Genomic DNA, 11906 nt, shown 5'->3' with positions numbered 1-11906 from the left:
TCGATTCGACACCTGTCGGCACCATGGTCCAAATCAGCGAGGTCAAGGGCAACAAGCGAGACAACCGTACGGCTGCCCATACTCACATCAAGGGCTTGGGCTTGAAAGCCGATGGATATGCAGAGAAGCAGGCGGCCGGTTTTGTTGGCCAAGCAGCCGCGCGCGAGGTAAGGATCGCAACATGCGAGCTTCACTAATCAATGCTTACTTATCTGTATTTAGTCATGTGGCGTTGTGGTGGACTTGATTCGAGCTCAGAAGATGGCTGGCCGAGGTGTTCTGCTCGCAGGAGGTCCTGGAACCGGAAAGACAGCTTTGGCACTCGCCATCAGCCAAGAGCTGGGCACCAAGATCCCATTCTGCCCTATCGTCGGCAGCGAAATCTACTCGACCGAAGTAAAAAAGACTGAGATGTTGATGGAGAACTTCCGACGAGCCATTGGCCTCAAGGTCCGAGAGACGAAGGAGGTGTATGAAGGCGAGGTCACAGAACTCACACCCGAGGAGGCTGAAAACCCTCTAGGCGGTTACGGCAAGACCATCAGCACGCTGCTGATCGGACTCAAGAGCGCAAAGGGACAAAAGAAGCTTCGCCTCGACCCTAGTATCTACGAGGCGATCCAGAAGGAGAGAGTTACGGTTGGCGATGTCATCTATATCGAAGCGAACACCGGCGCTTGCAAACGAGTTGGACGATCTGACGCCTATGCTACGGAATTCGACCTCGAGGCGGAAGAGTATGTGCCCATTCCCAAGGGTGAGGTGCACAAGAAGAAGGAAATCGTGCAGGATGTTACTCTGCATGACTTGGATGTGGCAAACTCTCGTCCCCAAGGCGGCCAAGATATTATGAGCATGATGGGCCAGCTGATGAAGCCCAAGATGACGGAGATTACGGACAAGCTGCGTAGCGAGATCAACAAAGTGGTTAGCAAGTACATCGACCAGGGTGTTGCTGAGCTTGTGCCTGGTGTTTTGTTCATCGATGAGGTAACACTTCCACCCCTCTTGTCTTACCTGGAACTGTATAGCTAACAATATGCTTAATAGGCGCACATGCTCGACGTGGAGTGCTTCACTTATCTGAACAGAGCCCTCGAATCGCCCATTGCCCCCATTGTGGTCTTGGCTTCTAACCGGGGAATGTGCACCATCAGAGGCACTGATGACATTGTCGCAGCCCACGGAATCCCATCTGACTTTCTCGCACGAATGCTCATCATCCCCACAACGCCCTATGAAGCAGACGAAATTAAGCGTATTGTACGGATACGATCGACAACTGAGGGCGTCTCAGTGTCGGATGCTGCCATTGACAAGATCTCTGAACACGGTGTCCGCATCAGCCTGCGGTATTGCCTGCAGCTCCTAACCCCTTCGAGGTAAGTTTAAGTCATTATGGCGAAAGGGGAGACCCTGAGTTGCGTTGATCTGAGACATGATGGCTGACTGAAGAAACAGCATTCTTGCTAAGGCCAACGGCCGCTCGCAAATCGATGTGCAGGATGTTGCTGAGTGCGAGGACCTGTTCCTTGATTCGAACCGAAGTGCCGCCCTTCTTAGCAGCGAGGCTGGACGAGGATACCTCGCGTAAAACGGAGACGGCTGCAAAGTCGGATGAAGCTGAATTTTCGGTCTGAAAGGCGCTGGGTGCGTGGGAAGACGTGTCATAATTACTATTTTTAAAGGGGGCTACTGGTAGATGGGAAAAAACCTGACCTCTAGCTATTGTGTACTTGATAGGGAACCATGGAATACTACTACAGAGGTTTGGCGTCGGGCTGGCTCACATTGACCACATCGTTTACGAGAATGGCATTTGCAAACTCCTGCCTCGGTTTAGCTCCCTTTGAGCAAGTCTCCCTTGTATTGCCCGCCCATTATGCTATGCTATGCTATGCTAACTAATCCGAGACTCAGACTCAGATCAAACAACAAAGTGACCCCTCCCACAAGCCCTTTGATCTTTCACCACAGGCCAAGGAAGATGTCGGATGGGATTGGAGGACACACCTACAGCAATCCTGCGTCACCAATCCCATCTCATTTCAGCTGCCGTCTCTAAGCCTTGGATTGTTGGTCCATATTCTGTATTGGGTTAGCTACAAGGGGTACATATCAGTTTGCCCATCACGTGCACCACATATCATTTCGGCGACGGCATTGTCTTTGTTTCAGTCTCCTAAGCATTCCAGACCCAGACCAAGACCAGACATAGTCCACATTCCGGTATTGCATAACATAGCTCATCGCAGGACAGGGTAGCAGGCACATCATAGCATTGTCAAGGTTAAAAAGAGGCTGGGCTTAGACAAGGGGTAAGGATGAGAGAGAGAGTGAGTGCCCGGGCTATTTGCGTGGACGGTATTAACTCACATCATAATGAGAGGACGTGCTTCACAAATGAAGACAAAAAGATCAACCAGGGAGAAAAGGGAGGAAAGGTGATATATCATGGCAAAGTCCGTGAGTAGTGATTCCCTTTGTGCGTTTCTTGTCTCCCGTTCCGTTTCGTTGGGCCCTATCACATTGGCACTCGCACATTCACTTTCTTTCACTCACTAATAGACCCTGTCTCTTTTTTCGTCCTACTCTACCAGGTACTGCAACTGACTGTGGAATATACCTTGTTCCCTGCTGCCGCTGTATGATTCCTAGTGGATGAGTGGCTGCAGAGATAGTTGCCGACAGATCAAACGCAGGACCAAGCTTAAGTCCAAACAGCAGAATACCGTAACATGCATGGGTGTTTTACGCTATCCACTCGCTCATCAGAACATTTAATTTATTCCGATTTCGGCAGAGGGAACACCGTGGGGAAGAGCTTGGATCAAACGAAGAGAGAAAAAGAAAAAACAACAGTGAACGCAAGAGCAGGGCAGTGGAGTGATAAGAAAAGAAAAGAAGGGGAGAGGAGAAGAGACAGATCAAAGAGAGCAAACGATAATGAAAGCGCGCCTAATTTCCAAGTTTAGGCCGTGAAAGGAACTCAGAGAAGACACTGGTGCAGTTTCATTGTTCTCTGGAGGCTACTGAATGGGCTGCCGTCAACACACAAAGAGCTTGGCACACTGCACAGACTGCGCTCCCAACACGACGAGAACTATCTGTTTACCCATATTCTTTGAGCTAAAAGAGGGAAAAAAGAAGACGAAATTATCTTCTTGAACAAGGAGCATCATCGTGTCAACCGGGGCTTTTGCCTCATTACTTCATATAATCTGCCCTCTGCTTGGGGCTATCCGTTCGTTATATCAACTCTCGTTTCATCTCATCTCATTTTATACATCGGCTTTCTGCTGGTTCGACATCACTATACGCCACCAGGGATACAAGGTCAGCATATCCCCAATCGACAAGTACCTTGAATTGCTTTCTTCCCGTTAGTTTGTCATATACAGACAGCCCCCAATGAAGGCAAAAATGACACAGGTCATCTCTTTGGTTACGCCGTCCCAGGCTATGACCCCGGCCCACTCCTCCCCCATGGGTTCTGATGACTACGGCAGACCCCGGTTTCGTGCCTTGCCTGATACTCCGGACTCACCCAGTCCTCGCACTTCTGGTCTGAGTAGAAAACGTGCTGCTTCCATCAACACTGTTGATGCAAGTTACGGTCGACTTGAGAGGCTCCAGTTGAGCACGCCTACCAGCATGGCCAGTAATGAGGGGACAAGAGATATTTGTCTCTGTGCTCCGGTACCAAAGATTCCCAGACCTCGAAATGGTGAGTTGCATCTTTCTTTGTTGAGTTCATATCATCATCGCGATATCGATTGTATGAAGTTTGTGGATAGTGGCAGTACCCCTTCCATACAAACTTTGTGCTGTCTGTTCATGTTTTCTGTTTAATAACGCGATGTAGCATTCATACTATATCGTCAGCATCATCAAGCTCAGGTTGTTGCTCGGAATCCTAATCTATCTAACCCTGACATCTCAAAGATCATTGGAGAGCAGTGGAAAGACGAACCCCAAGAAGTCAAAGACAACTGGAAGGGCCTGGCAGACGAAGAAAAGCAACGCCATCAAAGACAGTACCCTGACTATCGTTACCAACCTAGACGTGGAAACAAGTCTCAGGGGCTCAGATCTGGCTCTTTGTCAGGAGACGAATCTGGCCGATGTCCCAGGTGTAACCTGCGCTGCATTGTGACTCCCCAAACACCTTCTACCCCGTTTCCTACACTATCAACACCAGAAGATAAAGCTATCCCGTATCCATACACACAAGGCTTGCGAGGTGAGGAAGCAGAGGCAGCTCGCCGTGGAAGTTATGGTAACTTGCCTGTTATGAGACAGCGTTTTCCATTGCAGCGACCTGCGTACCGAGATATAGATGACTATGGGCCCGAGACTCCAGAGATGAAGAGGCGCCGTTTCAACTCAACTGGTGGCTACCACGCTGTATCCTCACCTGGAGCACGAACAATGTCGATGGGTGCGCCTCACCCACGGCCATATCCCGTCACTCCTCTCCCTGAGCCGCACTTTCCTCGATCAAAGTCTGGTCCAATGCCTCCCCCTCCGCGACCTGCAGCTGGAGGACCATGGCCTGACCAAGAATACCGCAGCCGAAACCCCTACGATGAGTCTCTTCGGCTCCCTCCTCTGCAGACTGCTGGACCAATGTCGCCCACAACAGCAACAGAAGTCGACATTCGACAATTGCAAACCCCAGTTACTGGGCTTGGGATCTCTCACCCTCGGGATCCCCAAGCTAGAAGCGTCGAGGCCATGGTTATGTCTATCCCGTTCGTTCGCAAGCTGGGGGTCCTTTCCAAGATCAACCGTACCGCGATTGGCACTATTGAACCTGGTAGCAAGGGAGCCGAGAAGCGAGGTGCTGTAATTGCGATTGAGGGACCAAAGCCGCGACTGTTGAAGCAGGTTGCTTCCCTAGTTGAGAGAACCCTCTTGCTATCTAACGAGGTGGTACTCAAGACATGGGGCAAGGAGCTAGATGACGAGTCAAGAACTGAGCGACGGGGTTCTCGGAGCGAGGAAGAATCACTGGATCCCGAAACCCAATTGGCATCATGTTTCGAAACCATGATCCATTGGCACAGAAAGTCACGAGAGATGGTAAAGCACATTACCGGTCACACCGGGTCGCCGACCAGCTCCAAGAGTGAGAAGGAGAGGGAGTCCGAGTCCCCAGTTTCTCGACGCGGCTCTGTGGACGAGGACAATGCTTCCAAGGGGAGCCGAGATGGCGCAAAGACAAAGACACCTGTGGCACTGATCAAGGAAGGGTTCAGTCTCACTCTTTCGGACGAATTTGCTTGTACAGTGCCCATATCTGATTCGTACGCACCTGTCGATCACTGGCAATGGATGGCCACTCTCTGGCGTGGCACTGTAGATCCTGACCTTGTGGTGTACGTGAAGCCTAGTCTGGAGGAGGAGATTGCTCAATTTGGATCAGTCGAAATAAAAGATGGGCTTATGACTGTCAGAATCGCTGTGGGCAAGGACATGGATGAGGCCACTGAGCGACGTCTAGCCTTTGAAGTGGTCGAGTGGGTAAGAGGCGGCAGCTTCCGACAGAGTCGTGACAAGTCACAATGATTGTAGCGCGTTAGTCATGGTGTTTTGGAGTTGGCATGGATTGGAGGGGTCACTTATTGTTAAAGTCGCATTAGTAACATTACAAAACATCTTCTTAGGTTGTCAAGGCACAAGGGGGAACCAACAATTTGCTTTATTTAGTACCACATTCCTCAACATCGGAGCAGAGTTCAAGTATTCAGGGAGGGGACTGGAGTTAACGGTGTCAATAAACTCATAGTGTTTGATCAAACGGTTCCCAGCGATGATTGCTTATTGGAAACAAAGTTTGGGTTATTCGAGCTAACAGAAAAGCGCCGCAACCAACAGAGCTTGAGAATAAAGAAATGTCTGAAGCTTTGTCCTACATCTGACGTCTTACAAGTGACGATGTGAAGTTATTGGCTCCCCCTGTAAGCCAGTGGATTGAGAGTTTTGCTACCCCTGCATACGCGGTACGTACCTGAGAGGACCGCTAACCGCCGGGAATGATTGCCGCCACAGCAATTTATCCGAAGGTAAACGCGCCCCCGGCTTGGGGGACCTGACGCTACGTTAACAGCTAGAGGTCCCCTCTAATCAATACGCGACTCAGGAGACTTCCATACCGTGCATACAACAGGCCCGCAACAACAACGGCAAGCTCAACGACATCGTGATAAGAACTTTATAATAGCGGCGCCGGCACGATGCCCCACGATTTCGACAATATATCATAATGCCAGATTTCAAGCCTGGGCAGACTGTCCAGCTCAACGATGGCCGCAAAGCCATTGTCCGCTTCGCTGGAGCTACACACTTTCAGGTCGGCGAGTGGATAGGCGTCGAATTGGAGGAGAAGACGGGCAAAAACGATGGCAGCGTTCAGGGAGAGCGTTACTTTGATTGCCCTATGGGCTATGGCATGTTTGTCAAACCTGTGATGGCCACTATTATAGCGCAAGCCCCAACACCGAAACCACCAGCTCGAAAGCCCTCGAGGCCGAGTAGCTATAACCCAGCTTCGGGAAGGGCGTCAAGCGCGGCGGGAGATGCAGGCTTGGGTAGGAGAAAGAGCCTGAATGCTCCCAGTCCGAGTCCGGTCCCTAGGGCGGCCCGGCCGACGAGTCTCACAAGGGTAGGTTCCGCTGTATACTTGTTCAGTCGAATGCTAACATTTACCAAGTCCCCCACAAAGTCTCCTACGAAGCAACTGAGTGGTACCTCGAGTACTTCCATCTCTCGGACAGGAACACCCTCGGGCGCGCGTGCCCCATCTGTAGGAGCGAAGCCGCGCGCTTCAGTTGGAGGAGGTCGCACATCTATGGGCCCTCCACCACCTATCGCTCGAACAACGAGACAACCATCTATATCTTCAACAATATCGAGACCTGGAGCAGCGCCGCCAAGGACCACTAGCAGTCGCATGTCGTTGACGGCACCGTCACGTCCAGGGTCTGCTGCCAGACGAACATCTGTCGATTCTCAAGCACGAAGGGGCTCGTCAGATAGAGAAGATGTTATTTCGCCTCCCCCCAAAGATAATGGAGACATTCTTTCACCACAACCCAGAAGCCCAGTTCAAGCAAGAACAAAGGCCCTCGAGAAACTTACAGCAGGACCGGCATCGCGACAATCTACACCGCCCACATCACGGAAGCCCTCGGCGACTAGCACGACTGGCGCGCCACGTCCTGCCGCAAGCACGGCGGCAAGCCGAGAAATTGAGGACCTCAAGGCCAAATTAAAGGTTTTGGAACGTAAGCGGGCTGAGGATCGGGACAAGTTGAAGCAACTCGAAACAGTGCAAAATGAGAGGGACAAATTCGAGAACGTCATACAAAAACTGCAACAAAAATATCAACCCCAGCAGCAAGAGAATGCTGAGTTGAAGAAATTGTTGAGAGAAGCGGAAATGCGACTAGAGTCTATCGAAGAGTTTCAGCAAGAGCATGAGAGCATATTAGAACTGGCCACTCTCGATCGTGAGATGGCAGAGGAAACGGCAGAGGTTTTGAGAGCTGAATTAGACGCTCTCAAGGAGAAGGCGGAAGAGATGGAACTAGAAGTCGAAGTGTTGAAGGAAGAGAACGAAGAATACAGCAAAGGAATGACTCCCGAGGACCGCGCGAGCACTGGCTGGCTGCAAATGGAACGAACAAATGAACGATTACGAGAAGCACTGTTACGACTGCGCGACCTTACTCAGGCATCCGAAGAGGAACTAAGAGACCAAATCTCAGGATTGGAGGATGATCTGAAGGAGTTCAGCACCATGAAGGAGGAATTTTCTGTCTGCCGAGAAAAGCTTGAACAGTCGGAGACTGCTGTTGAAGACCTGCGCCAACAACTCGACAACGCACTTGGTGCTGAAGACATGATTGAAGATCTGACAGAGCGAAACATGAGCATGTCAGAGCAGATCGAAGAGCTAAAGGCTGTCATTGACGATCTTGAGAGCCTGAAGGAAATCAATGATGAACTGGAGATTAACCATGTGCAGAATGAGAAGGAGATGCAGGAAGAAATGGATTTCAAGGACAGTGTCATTGCTGAGCAGGCTCGACGAGCGGGCCAGCAAGAAGAAGCACTGGAGGATATGGAGTACACTCTTTCACGATTCCGGGAGTTGGTCACGAGTTTACAGAGCGACTTGGATGATATGAGAGCCTCACAGGCTGTCACTGAGGGCGAGTCAGAGAAGCTCAACGACCGATCTCGCGCCATGATGGACCTCAACATGAAGCTGCAGATCTCAGCATCCAAGGCTCAAGTCAAGACAATTGATCTTGAGCTTCGACGATTGGAAGCCCAGGAAGCCGAGCAGCACTTGGAGATTCTTAAGCTCTTCCTTCCCGACACCTACAAGGAGGATCAGGATTCCGTCCTTTCTCTGCTTCGGTTCCGTCGTGTGGCCTTCAAGGCGAACCTCCTCAACAGCTTCATCCGAGAGCGACTCAACGGACAGCCCCATCCTGGACACGAGGACGATGTGTTTGCTGGTTGCGATGCTTCAGACAAGCTCGTCTGGGTGTCCAACATGTGTGACCGCTTTGTCAACGACATGACACATTGCACCATCGAGCAATTCTCCAAGTATCAGAACGCTTTGCACGAACTTGAGCCTGTTGAGCGCGCTCTCAACGTCTGGATCGATGGTTTGCGTCGGGATGACCTGAAGGAGAAGACATGCGCTGATGAACTTCACCGCACTATCGCCCTTCTTTCTCATCTTGGAGAGGTACACATCTCAAACAGCTTGGCCAACTATGCGGATGATGTCCACATGAAGGCCAACGTCATGCAGAGCCATCTGGACTCTGCGGCCGTTGCCTTCAACACCCTTCGAGGTCTTGTGCAACGCGTGATTCCTGCAGAGGGCGACGACGAGGAGCTTGCTCAGCACTTCTCCAAGAAGTCCGAGGCCGTTATCACAAATACTCGAGGTGCCAAGGTCATCGCTGCCAAGGCTGTACGAGCTCTCCAGGACTTGAGGACACGATCTCTGTCCTTGTTGCCTGATACTAATGAGGCCTTTGACGAATGCTGTGAGGCGACCAAGGAGCTTGCTAATCTGGCACGACAAATTGGCCTTGGCCTCCACAACCTGTTCCATGCTGACGAAGGCCGAACCGAGCCATTCACATACACAGAGGTCCAGTCTACTGTTCACAAGACTGTCCTCTCGGTGTGCACCTCAAGCGAGTCGGATATCTTCTCCACATACCTATCCAAGCTGCGGGATGCCACTACCCAAATCTCGGATCTGGCATCACTCGCCACCGACCTTGACCAGGTCCAAGAATTTGATGTTGCTACTGCTCCCTGGCGACTGCGGTCTCAAGAACTCAAGGCTCTCAAGACCATTCCCGTTGACGCCGAAGAGGAGCTCCGCCGTCTTAAGGAGGAACACAGCGAGGCTCGTCGCACAATCGCCCAGCGTGACGAGCACCTCAGCACTGCTGTTCTCAAGATCGAGACCCTCGAGTCTAGAATGCGTGACGCTCAGGCCAACATTGACCGCATTGCTAAGCTACAGGAAGAGCTTGAGGCTTCCGGTCAAGAAATTGGAGGTCTCAAGGAGGACATCGAGAAGCAAGACCGTGAACTCAAGAACCTTGAATCAGAGCGCGACAAGTGGAAGAAGATCGCCAGCGATAGCCGTGCTTACGCTGATGGTGCCGATGCTGCTGGTGCCAAGGCTGGTCAAGAACGCGCCGTTGCCACAGCACGCGAAATGGACGCCCTCAAGAAGGACGTCGAGAGTCTCCAATCAGCAGTCCGATATTTGCGTGAAGACAACCGCCGTGCCCGCACATCAGAGCAGCACAATTATGAGTGGCTGGCTGAGCCGCTCAAGAAGCCTACTTCTGTCACTGAGCAGCGCCGAAACATGATCGCCACTGAAGGCAAGGATGTACTCGGTGAGCTTGTCAAGATGGTATCCTCAGCATCGATGTACGACTTCTCCACCTTGCCTAAAGACAAGCTTTCTTGGAAGCCTGCTCGATCAACACCACAGTACCATGCTGCCAAGCAGATGGAAGACTATGCCGCTTGGGGAGCCTGGCAAGAGTCGGTACTCAAGAAGGCCCATGCCCTCCAGGGCCAGACGGCCAACACCGAGAAGAGAAAGAGGGCACCCGCAGCAGCTCGTCTGCGTATCAAGCTGCCTGTTGCTAATGGAAAGATTGTCCCTGGATCGGGACGCGAGGTTCAGATCGTGGGTTCTTCTGAGTGGGAGGCTCTGCAGGGCCGTTTGGCTGTATGATTGGTCATAGAATTACTACATACCCATTTTGTTGGTGAATTTATTGGTTTCAATAGTTTTGATGGATGTTGTACGTATCAGAGCGAACGAATAGCAAATCCACATAGTAGCAAGTTTTATCAAATCATTTCCCAGAAAAGGGGAATTTTTTCAATTGAATTCTTGAATCATTTCATCTTTTTGTTCATATGTGATCATGCTGGATCCCTGGGTATCTCTAACGTCCCAGACCATAGCGTATTCCCCCTTCTACATGCCGTGAATATCGCTCTCTCATGCCTTTCCCTTTCCCTTCTTATCCTTCTTCTTCTTGCCGCCACCACTGCTTTCTTCACCACCACCGCCACCTGCTTGTGCACCCATAAGAGCTGACATGGGATCTCCACCACCTTGCATCTCTTTCATCATATCCTTGAACAGGTTCTCCGAAACACCACCGCCTGTCATGGCAGCGCTCAGGTACGGCACCAGCTCACCCATCTTCCATCCTCGTGGCACAGCAGGCTTGGGGTAAGGCTTTCCGGGCTCGGGCTGTAGTTGACCACCCATGCGGACACGCAGACCGGGGCTGTCTTCAGTCGTAGGGTTGTCGCGCAGATGCTCGGCGACGAGGCGGTACAGGTGGTGCTTGTTCTTGACGGGGTGGCCGGACGACTTCTTCAGACCAACCTTGACACGGCCGGGGTTGGCCCAGTCCTTGGGATGCACCTTTTCGGGCTCAAACAACGTTGGTAGTCGTAGTCGCGAGCAGGCATTTGCGATCTCCCGCGCAAGAGGGTCCTTGACGGCCAATTCAGCGCCCACACGACGACCCTCGGCGCGAGACCGCGAGGCGTCAAAGTAGACGGGATAAAGGCATTGGAAATCGGCGTAGGCAGAGCGATCGGCCGAAGCAGGCATGGTGCTTCCGACGGGAGCATCGGCGGGGACGATGGCGGGTTCCTGGTGAGGAGGAGCTGTTCTGGGGGCGGATGAGGGTTCGACACGGCGCATGATATCAGAGTCGGCAAAGTCATCGATGTCGGCCTCGGCTGGGTCAGAGTCGAAGTCGCTGTCCGAGACCTCTTCTATTCTTGGGTGGGACATTTTTGCGGTTTTGATGGATCAAAGGAGGAGGGGTAAGAAATGGGAGGAAGATTCGATCGAGGCCCTGTGGTACACACGGTGGTGGCTTTGTATGCGATGGAAAACCAAGTCCCCCTAATGAAACAATAATTGAGGTCAATGGGCTCGGGTTGGTGAAGGTCGAGGTAGGTAGAGAGAGATATGGGGTACAAGTGGGACGTGGAAGGTGGCACTTTGATGAAGTCGAGAATGGATGTAGGATGAGCCTCAATGTGGGGTAACTTGCAGGCAAATAAAGTGGCCTGCAGTTAGACATATCGATGATTTGACATATATTCATATAGAAAAGGAAATGATTAAATGTGGTAAAATCTTATTGAATATTTTGTAAATGCCGTAGCCTTGATATTATAAAAAATTGACGATGGATACCGTATTACATCGTTAAGACAAGGTTATTCAATCCGTTCAGAAACATCATACTTCTCATAATCACATAAGCTCAGCAACCATTTGAGTAGATACCTCACTATCTCGCTTA

At 51.3% G+C, this 11906-nt stretch overlaps 4 protein-coding genes across 4 annotated transcripts; 3 read left to right on the top strand and 1 right to left on the bottom strand.

Moving 5' to 3' along the window:
* Positions 1-23: 23 nt before the first annotated feature.
* On the top strand, positions 24-1777 carry EDB82DRAFT_561636 (RuvB-like helicase 1; the record flags this gene model as incomplete). The annotated part of the gene is made up of 4 exons (XM_025737969.2): positions 24-167; positions 223-990; positions 1051-1382; positions 1462-1777. 4 exons carry the CDS (start codon positions 24-26, stop codon positions 1592-1594), a joined length of 1377 nt encoding a protein of 458 aa, XP_025592776.1. The 3' UTR covers positions 1595-1777.
* Positions 1778-3193: 1416 nt separating this feature from the next.
* EDB82DRAFT_313633 (uncharacterized protein) lies at positions 3194-5685 on the top strand. Its single transcript, XM_025737968.2, has 2 exons — positions 3194-3727; positions 3866-5685. Exons 1-2 carry the CDS (start codon positions 3412-3414, stop codon positions 5569-5571), a joined length of 2022 nt encoding a protein of 673 aa, XP_025592775.2. The 5' UTR covers positions 3194-3411; the 3' UTR covers positions 5572-5685.
* A 455-nt stretch (positions 5686-6140) lies between these two features.
* On the top strand, positions 6141-10436 carry EDB82DRAFT_514033 (dynein associated protein-domain-containing protein). The gene is made up of 2 exons (XM_065608949.1): positions 6141-6667; positions 6716-10436. Exons 1-2 carry the CDS (start codon positions 6269-6271, stop codon positions 10298-10300), a joined length of 3984 nt encoding a protein of 1327 aa, XP_065463334.1. The 5' UTR covers positions 6141-6268; the 3' UTR covers positions 10301-10436.
* EDB82DRAFT_514032 (signal recognition particle, SRP19 subunit) lies at positions 10437-11785 on the bottom strand. The gene has a single exon (XM_025737966.2). It carries the CDS (start codon positions 11384-11386, stop codon positions 10574-10576), a length of 813 nt encoding a protein of 270 aa, XP_025592773.1. The 5' UTR covers positions 11387-11785; the 3' UTR covers positions 10437-10573.
* Between the last annotated feature and the right edge of the window lie 121 nt (positions 11786-11906).

The sequence above is a fragment of the Fusarium venenatum genome, assembly GCF_020744135.1.
Source record: "Fusarium venenatum strain MPI-CAGE-CH-0201 chromosome Unknown EDB82scaffold_4, whole genome shotgun sequence".
NCBI lineage: Eukaryota > Fungi > Ascomycota > Sordariomycetes > Hypocreales > Nectriaceae > Fusarium > Fusarium venenatum.
The sequence above is the reverse complement of the archived record's forward strand: the minus strand, read 5'-3'. Positions and strand labels throughout refer to the sequence as shown.

Excerpts from the sequence above, each read along its gene's own strand:
- EDB82DRAFT_313633 (XM_025737968.2), top strand. The coding sequence starts at position 3,412 with ATGAAGGCAAAAATGACACAGGTCATCTCTTTGGTTACGCCGTCCCAG. Across the intron at positions 3,728-3,865 it reads GATTCCCAGACCTCGAAATG|CATTCATACTATATCGTCAG; the intron begins GTGAGTTGCATC and ends AACGCGATGTAG.
- EDB82DRAFT_514032 (XM_025737966.2), bottom strand. The coding sequence starts at position 11,386 with ATGTCCCACCCAAGAATAGAAGAGGTCTCGGACAGCGACTTCGACTCT.
- EDB82DRAFT_514033 (XM_065608949.1), top strand. The coding sequence starts at position 6,269 with ATGCCAGATTTCAAGCCTGGGCAGACTGTCCAGCTCAACGATGGCCGC. Across the intron at positions 6,668-6,715 it reads GGCCGACGAGTCTCACAAGG|TCCCCCACAAAGTCTCCTAC; the intron begins GTAGGTTCCGCT and ends ACATTTACCAAG.